We start from the raw sequence: 8,833 nt of genomic DNA, 5'->3' as shown, positions 1-8,833 counted from the left end.
GGTACGCGGGCCTCTCACTGCAGTGGCCTCTCCCGCTGCGGAGCGCAGGCTCCGGACGCGCAGGCACAGCGGCCAGGGCGCACGGGCCCAGCCGCTCCGCGGCATGTGGGACCCTCCCACCCCGGGGCGCGAACCCGGTTCCCCTGCACCGGCAGGCGGACGGGCAACCACTGCGCCACCAGGGAAGCCCCGTCCTGACTTTTAATGCAGTTACTACATAAGCCTCATTCATCAGCCCATTTACTTCCCTCTGCTAGCTTCCCCTTTCAGCTGACCTGTGTCCTTGATGAGAGTTTTCAGTGCTTTATCTCAAAGGAGAGACCAACAGCGGGTCAGACACCAGAGTAAACTGTGAGAGAGAGGCTTTTGAGTCTTAGTCAAATCACTTTACCTACAAATGCCACAGCAGTAAATGGCTCTAGGGTTCATTCAGAAGGGATCGATGTCTCTGCCGATATCCTAGACAGCTTTCTACCCACCCAGCTAGGTCTCCTAAGAAAAGATCAAAGGATGCTTACTGATATTTTCTGAGAGTCCTGGAGGCAGCTCCCGTGGAAGATGTGGGGTGTCCAGAGGGTGGGCCCCTGTAATCGAGGAGGAGATCAGGGTTAGCGCGAACACTGCCGCTGCCCGAGTGCTGGGCTAGAGCTGGGAAGTGGTGGCCGGGAGAGCAAAGAGGATGCACATTAATTCAATTCTAGGCATATTTTTCTAGTACCTGCTACGTGCCAGATCTCTGCGGTCACCTCTTGAAGGAAATAAAGGAGTGGCTGGGTAACCCAGTGTTTTATATTAGTTGGCCTTAAGGGAGTGACTTTTCTGGTTTGGGATGGGGAGATTTGGGGACTTATCTTGAAGCTGTTGTTGCATATGAAGCATACGGTTTTAACTTATATTGCATGTTTGTTTGGAGTTACTTGAGATGAAGGATTGGTGGAAATAAAAACAGACATGGAAAAGACCCCAAACTCCAAGTAGTGTATAACTGAGGACAGGGGTTTCCCCCAGACTATCAGCATCAAACTCACCTGGGATACAGGCTCAGTAAAAGGTACCATCCTTGTGCCCTCACTCAAGTCTGATCCAGCAGGTCTGGAGTAAGGCTCAGAAATAGTGGTGGTTTTTTTTTTTTTTTTTTGCGGTACGCGGGCCTCTCACTGCCGTGGCCTCTCCCGTTGCGGAGCACAGGCTCCGGACGCGCGGGCTCAGCGGCCATGGCTCACGGGCCCAGCCGCTCCGCGGCATGTGGGATCCTCCCGGACCGCAGCACAAACCCACGTCCCCTGCATCGGCAGGCGGACTCTCAACCACTGCGCCACCAGGGAAGCCCCAAAATAGATATTTTTAACGAGCTCCCCAGCTGGTTTTCAAGTTGATGGCCTAGAAACTTCACTTTGAGAAATGTTGCTTGGGGAAAAAATGATGATTTCTACAGTACCCAAATATTACCACCAACTTCAGTTAGTGTTTCATCAAGGTGGGAGGATGGGGATGCAGCCTAGGGCAATGGGGACAAATGGATGGGAATTGGAGTCTTAGTTCAACCCGGGACCAGCTCCCTAGAGGCTCAGAGGGCTTACAGACTTGTCCATGCTCACATTGCTTTCCCCCCACGGTTATATGCAGCATGTGAGTAGCCTGAAATATTGAAAGATTTTTGTCTTTCTTCACAAAGTGGTCAATTTAGTCAGGCCCATAAGTTTGACATTGTTTGGAAACCTGCAAATCTGAAAGCCACAAAGGGTTGGCCTTCAAAGAAGCATGTTAGATTAAATTTATTCAGGAAGATGCCCCCAGTTGGCCCTCTTTGGCTTAGAGCAGGTTTCATGGCCTAAGACTATTGCTATTTGGGCTGGATAATTTTCTGTTGTGGCTGTCCTGTGCATTTTGTACCCCTGGTTGATAACTGGGGGACTGCAGTGCGCTGGGACAGCTGGGATCAATCCCTCTTGGATGCCACACTCCAACCATCCTGAATTGCTCTCAGTTCCATGAGTGTGCCCTGACCCCTGGGCCTTTGCACAGGCCATGTCCTCTGCTGGAGTACTTTGTCCATGACTCAGCCTGGCTCAGCTACTCACCATTTAAGCTTGGTTTTAACAATACCATGTGGAAGTCTTTCCTCTCTCCCTCCCTCCATGTTGGAAGACTCTGGCTAGTTGCCTGCCCTCTGAGCTCTCATGCCCACCCCTGCCTTCTGGTGACCTCTACCATGGTACTATTCATGCTGATTCTCAGGGTCTCCTTAGTTGTGGGTCTCTGGCATTAGACTTTGAACACCTGAGGGCAGGAACCGCATCATAGTTCCAAAGCCTAGCACCTCACATGGCATACTGTTTGCTGAGTGGATTAAAGGAAACCATGAAGAATGACTTGGAAGGGCTGAGATGGGAGGCCCAGAGCCCAGTAAGGTTTAGACTGACTGTACTTGTCCAGGACAGAGAAAACAGAGGTCTTTCTTAAGACTCAAGACTGCAAACCCAAATCTCTCCGGGGTCAGGCAGATGATGTAAACAAGAGAAGTGGTCCAGTGCTGGGAAACAATAAGGATTGGTGGAGACTGTGGAGAACTTGAGAGCCCCAGGTCACAGTGGGAGGGACAGCTGTCACTCAGCCCCAGGCCTTGGGGAAGGAGTCCCACAATCCAGATTTTAAAAAATTTGTTGGAAGTCTGAATTTTTTGTAAAATCTTCCCATTTTAAACTCTTGGCTCAAATTTTAAATTAAAACAGCAACAAAAGCAGGTTGCAGGCTGATTTTAGTTTGAGGGTGAAAGGAAGATACTTTGGGTGTGTGCAGAGGGGCTTGGTGGGGTCAGCACTCCACCTAGGCCAGCCAGGCAGGGCTTGAGCTGACGTACACGTCTCAGCTTTTGGTTCCAACCACGGCTCCTCTTTGCCGGGTTCTCGGAATGGTTCCCAGGGAGAGGAGTTCCCTCCTGACTGAGCGCCATGGGCTGTAGGGCGACAGTGCTCTGCACAATGCAGACTTTCAGACCAGGAGGGAGACTCACAACTTCAGTTCTGTTCGAGCCCTTATCACAGAGCCCATGTAACTGCTCTGGCACTTTCTACATTGGGCACAACTGCCTCAGGAACTGTTTAATTAGCATACCAGCCAACAGCTAAGAATATCTACTGCCCACTTAAGCAGCGATTGTAAAATATGGCCTGCTCCTTGTTCATTACTGCACTGGTATTTCCTTTGTGCAACTGATAATAAACTTTCTGCTCTGCAGGGTGGGGAATGATCTTATTACTGACATGGGCTAATCAGGTATGTTTGCTCGCCTACACTCCCGCTTACTTTTGGGATATCGGTGCCCACGCATTTTCATGAGCAGCTAAAAAAGTCACCCTGGATTTTATTTTATTATATTTCGTTTTATTTTTTTCTTTACGTGCTGCAGTATTTATTCCAAAAATCGTTAAGAAAACGCTACCTTCTGCAGGGAATTGTTTTAACCAGTGAACATAATGGAGAGAGATGTTTTCTCTGAGCTAATAGGAAACTGGCCCAGAAGTGAACTATAGCAAGAAGCTTGATTTGGCACTTAGAAAAGAAACTTTTAGACCTAAATAGACATTTCTCCAACGAAGACATACAGATGGCCAAGAGGCACATGAAAAGGTGTTCAACATCACTAATTCTTAGAGAAATGCAAATCACAACTGCAATGACGTATCACCTCACACCGGTCAGAATGGCCATCACCAAAAAATCCACAAACAATAAATGCTGGAGAGGGTGTGGAGAGAAGGGAACCCTCTTGCACTGTTGGTGGGAATGTAAATTGGTACCGGCACTATGGAGAACAGTATGGAGGCTCCTTAAGAAACTCCAACTCCAGCAAGTGCTGCGCCCTGAAGTCTAAGGCAGTGTTTGCAGAGAAGCCACAACCCGCATCCCTCATGGCTGCTCCTAGCCAACAGCTCAGCACAGGCAGGTATACATGGTGGGCTGGGTTCCTGGGGGACGCGGGACTCTTCTGACGGACTCCTCCCTGGGGGCCTTGCCAAATTTCCTTAGACACACCTGTGTCTGTCTAGGATGCATTCACCACCACCCCTCCCCGGTCTCTCCTTCACTTGCAGAGCTGTATGACCTCTCCCAGACTTTCCTGGTTGACACTCCATTTTTTTAATCACAGTTGAAACCCTTCCACACTTAATCCTGTCCTGTCATCAAAGAAGACCCAGACTTCTCTGAGAGTAGCGTGCAGGCAGAGGCCTCAAAAACAGACCTTTCCCCCTACAATGTCACGACCAAGAATTGGCGAACCGGGGAGGTGGGCAGTCTCTGTGGTGGCCACACACTCACCCCTGCAAAACTGGAGCTGTAGGCATGGCACATCTAAACCCATACATAAAAGGGTATGTTGGCACTTAAACTTTCTATGGTTATACTTTTTTTTTTTAACTCTAGGTGTTTGTGTTTGAAAATAAAATCTCTCAGGACAAACACAAATGTCTGTGACAGGTTATCATAACAGGATATCATGATCATTTTTAGTATTACAATGTAGTAGTAAACTAAGGGGAAACAGAGATAAAGCAAGAAGGACAGATAGAAAAATGTTTAGTGGCCTCAATTTTATAAAGAAATTAAAAATTTTAAAAGGCATGTAAGTGGGGGTGGGAGGATGTAAAAGGACAATTTTGATCAAAGGGAAATGTATCATTTTGGAAGAAGAAAATGTTAGACAAGAAAAGAAGTTTAAAAATTATAAAAATGGGTTTTGGTAAATGAGATTTCATTTAAAAGGAAAAAAATTAGGGAAAAACTGTAGAACATTTCACAATTTTGTCACCAAAGATGAGGTGAGTCAAGATCATAGCTGGGATCTTTTTCTTTTTCTTTTTTTGCCACGCGCACAGCATGTGGGATCTTAGTTCCCCGACCAGGGATCGAACCTGTGCCCCTTGCATCGGGAGCAAGCAGTCCTAACCACTGGACCGCCAGGGAAGTCCCATAGTTGGTATTTGATCAAGACCACTTAAGTTCTTGAGAAAGGTGGAGGGGCTGATACATCAGCCCCAGTTGTGCTAGCAATGGGACCCCAGTCATGACCAAAACCTTTTAATAAGAAAAAAGCCACATATGAAGGAAGTAAATAATCGATAGAAGCCCAGCACATTCTGGAAGTGGTTGACCCACTCTGTGTCAGAGGAAAGGTCCGAGGTGGTGTTTGGAAGGATCTGAACTTGAAGGGAAGACTTTGCGTCTTATGGAAAGTGGTTATATTCTAATTTCAACCTACAAGCTTCTGGACGACATGCAAACCTCTTGAATTATCTCCTAACTCAGGTCCTGGTCAAGATAAACGATCAATAATACTGTGGGTTCCCTTTGCTTCACTGTCACTTTTGGGATTGGAAGGGAACCACAGAGAGGGGAGGGTCAGTGGGTTGGTCCAGAGTTTACCTGAATATAGAAAAAGAAGGAGAAAAATGACAAGATAAATGAGTGATCTCAGTAACGACAGTGCCCAAGCAGTTGCAGGAAGGAAAGAAGTGATTTGGGATGTTTAGCTGCATAAATATGCAAATAAGAAAGAGCACAGGAAGGAGCCGGAAGACTCAGATTCACAGCTAAGATCCCAAGTGAACTCGGAATTATTATCCTGGCTGCCAAGGAGCTTACTGAGATGGCTTTCAGGTTTGATGCCATGGGCCCCAACTTTCGAATGTGGGGTTGGAAGTGTTTGCTTTTACACCAGAGATGCCTCCAGAAGGGGCAAGGGAGCTGTTGCATGTCAGGAAGGCCAACACACTCCAAGGGAATCAGCAAAGCAAGGGACAGCAGCCCCTGAGCAGCGGGGGAAGAGATGCGATACCGGGTGGAGAGGACCTTGCTAACCCTTGCCCTTTGCTCTCCTTGGTGCCCACTTACCCCCATCCCACATGTCCATGCTCAAAATATCAACTTTAATATCAGGATTAACCCTCGAGCTTATCATCATCTTTGATTTCCACCACTCATTAGGCAAGGTGATAAAATTACTAGTGAGCAAATCAGATGGAATTTGACAAGATGGCCCAGGGTTCATTGTATGTAATTATGTACTAAGCCAGAAATACAGTAAAATACCGTCACTCACCGCCATGCGGGGCCATTAGCATTCCTACGAGCAGAAGCACGATCATGGCAGCAGAGCAAACTGGGATCCTGGCATCAGCTGCAGCAGCGTCCTGGGAGAGAAGGCAGCGGAATATGGCAAGTGTGCTTTCAGAAACCATGACACGAGACCCCACAGGAGCTGTTTGTCCCGTAATGCAGTGCAGGAAAAAGAGAGAGCCCCGAAAGTGTCTCTGTCCCAGCTTTGCCGGCGGCTTTGTTAGCAATACGACAGTAAGGAGATTATGTTCCCTCTTTGAGACTCAGTTTATCCATCTGTAAAATGGGCACCTCACCGTGCACTCCTTGAGGACGTAGTTCTGGTCTCATTTATTTATTCACTAAATCAATGGTCATTTATTATGGGTCAGGCACACTGCAAGGATCCAGGAAAGCAAAGTGAGGAAAACACACCTTACCTGTGAGTGGTTCACAGACAAATGGGAAAGGGTGGCAATTTAACAAGCGCTGTAGTTTGACTTTTGTAAATTGAATGTTGAGCAACCCATACGTTATGACCCACCAGCATTCTGAGCAGCATTCTTTTCTTAAAAGTTTTTAAACTATTTTTTAATTGAAGTATAGTTAATTTACAATGTTGTATTAGTTTTGGGTGTACAGCAAAGTGATTCAGATATATATATGTATGTGTGTGTGTGTGTATATATATATATATATATACTTTTACAGATTCTTTTTCATTATAGGGTATTACAAGATACTGAGTATAGTTCCCTGTACTATACAGTAGGTCCTTGTTGTTTAGCCATTTTATACATAGTGTGTATCTGTTAATCCCAAACTCTTAATTTATCTCCCCCCATCCCCTTTGGAAACCACAAGTTTTTTCTCTATATCTGTGAGTCGATTTCTGTTTTGTAAATAAGTTCATTTATATCATTTTTTTAGATTCCACCCATAAGTGATATCATAGGATATTCTTGAGCGGGCTGGCTCTGAACTTCTGTACCAACATCACAGAATAAATCTGGCCATGGCATGGCAGCGCTGCCTGCTAGCAAACAATGCTTTTGCATACTTTGTGGCAGTCCTAGCGGTTCAAGGATTGTGCCTTTGGAAGGGCCTGGGGAGAAGGGGCGAGGTGGGTGGGGTCAGGAACCTGCCACATTTCAACTGTAGCTGCCCTGGGATCTGAGCAGTCAATATTGAACTTCAATAGTCACTTACGGTCTACTGCCTCAAGCAGATCAACCATGTATTTAATAGGGAAGGAACAACTTAAAGACCAGAGAGATTTAGAATAGTTTTAGCTCCCTGGGAATCTAACTCCCAAAGGAATGTGAGACGGATTATTGACTTACACATATTCTGTTTTAGAACATGTTTTTAGGACACAGTTTGAATGATAATACAGAGTGATTATGCTACCCCAGTGGCACACACAGGGCTGCTGAATACGGTTGTATATGTTGTGCACTTTGCAAAGATGTTGTGCTGAGTGGGCAAGTAGGGGCTGAAATGCAGCCAGTGCTCAACTCCCACGCTTGCCCTCTGCAGGGCTGTGTCAACCTGGAGGGAGGGGCAACTTCTTCAATTTGTTCTCCCAGAGGCAAAGGCTGCCCTGTGTCCTGGTGGCCCAGCATAGGTACCCAGGTCCGTGGTGGGCTGCTCTGCAAGTAGACAGGGCTTGGTACTGGGGAAGGTGTCCCAGGGGAGAAGACATTTGTAGGTTGTAGGATCTCTACTCTGTGAACTTGCTCCAGGGCCCAGCACACCTCTGCTGGCTGGAAGATACCTGTTTGTTGAATGAATACACAAGAAGAGGGTGTGAGAGCTTTGAGATCCACACTCAGCTCAAGCATTCTCTTAATACTCTGCTTATTATCTGCCAGACATGAGGCTCTGCTTATAACAATTTTTAACCACATAAGTTCTTACAGCAGGTTAACTTTCAAGGTTAGACAGGCTCTCTGATGGCACAGGCTCTCCCGCTGGAAAGTGGCATGGCCTGGGAACTCCGTGGGCGGCCGCTAAAGGCATTTCAGGGGACCCTATTGAAGTCGTACCCTCATGACCAAGACCGGTGGCACTACCTGGCACTTACTGAGTCAGATTTTTAATTGTTACCATCACACAGCGAGAGGATGCCAACTGTTTGAGCTCAGAAGAGGCAGCAGAATCATCTAGTCCAATGCGAATGAGATCAGTGAGGCTCAGAGACTAGCAATTTATGGTAAAAATGCCCCACCCCCAGATCCAGCGCTCATCACATTAACAATATAAATTAGGAGGTGTTGTGAGGACTGGATGAGTTAATCCATGCAGGGCACGTACAAGTGCCTGATGGAGAGAAATGGCTCAGAATCATCAGTAATTACAATGATAGCGCCCGGCACCAGTAAAGGCTCAAGAAAAAGCAGCTATTACAATGAAGGCTCCAATTCCCTGTTGGAGTAGAAGCCCCTGTTTGAGGAAATGCAGGAGAGGATCCAGTTGAGCACCATGGATGTTCTTTTTCTCTTGTGATACTCATTTCAGGGAGATGTTCCCTTGGGTCACCCTGATGCTCAGGGAAGAACAGGCTGAGGGTGGTGTTTATAGGAATCGCAAATATGTTTATTGGACTTTCAAGCATATATTTTATTAGAATGCAAATGAGCAGAAGTGACCTTATTACAGACATAATCTTGACTCGGGTCTAATTTTTTTTTTTTTTTTTTTTTTTGTGGGATGCGGGCCTCACACTGGTTCGGCC

At 46.6% G+C, this 8,833-nt stretch overlaps 1 protein-coding gene across 1 annotated transcript in view; it reads right to left on the bottom strand.

Annotated features, from left to right (window-relative positions):
- The window catches only part of OC90 (otoconin 90), a 28,958-nt gene extending 22,719 nt beyond the window's left edge, over positions 1-6,239 (bottom strand). The window contains exons 1-2 of the mRNA XM_055091325.1: positions 6,101-6,239; positions 519-584 (exon numbers count right to left, since the gene is read on the bottom strand). Coding sequence (XP_054947300.1) covers positions 519-584; positions 6,101-6,239 — 205 coding nt within the window. The remainder of the gene's footprint in view (positions 1-518; positions 585-6,100) is intronic.
- Between the last annotated feature and the right edge of the window lie 2,594 nt (positions 6,240-8,833).

This window comes from Physeter macrocephalus, chromosome 15 (genome assembly GCF_002837175.3).
Source record: "Physeter macrocephalus isolate SW-GA chromosome 15, ASM283717v5, whole genome shotgun sequence".
In the NCBI taxonomy this organism is placed as follows: domain Eukaryota; kingdom Metazoa; phylum Chordata; class Mammalia; order Artiodactyla; family Physeteridae; genus Physeter; species Physeter macrocephalus.
The sequence above is the reverse complement of the archived record's forward strand: the minus strand, read 5'-3'. Positions and strand labels throughout refer to the sequence as shown.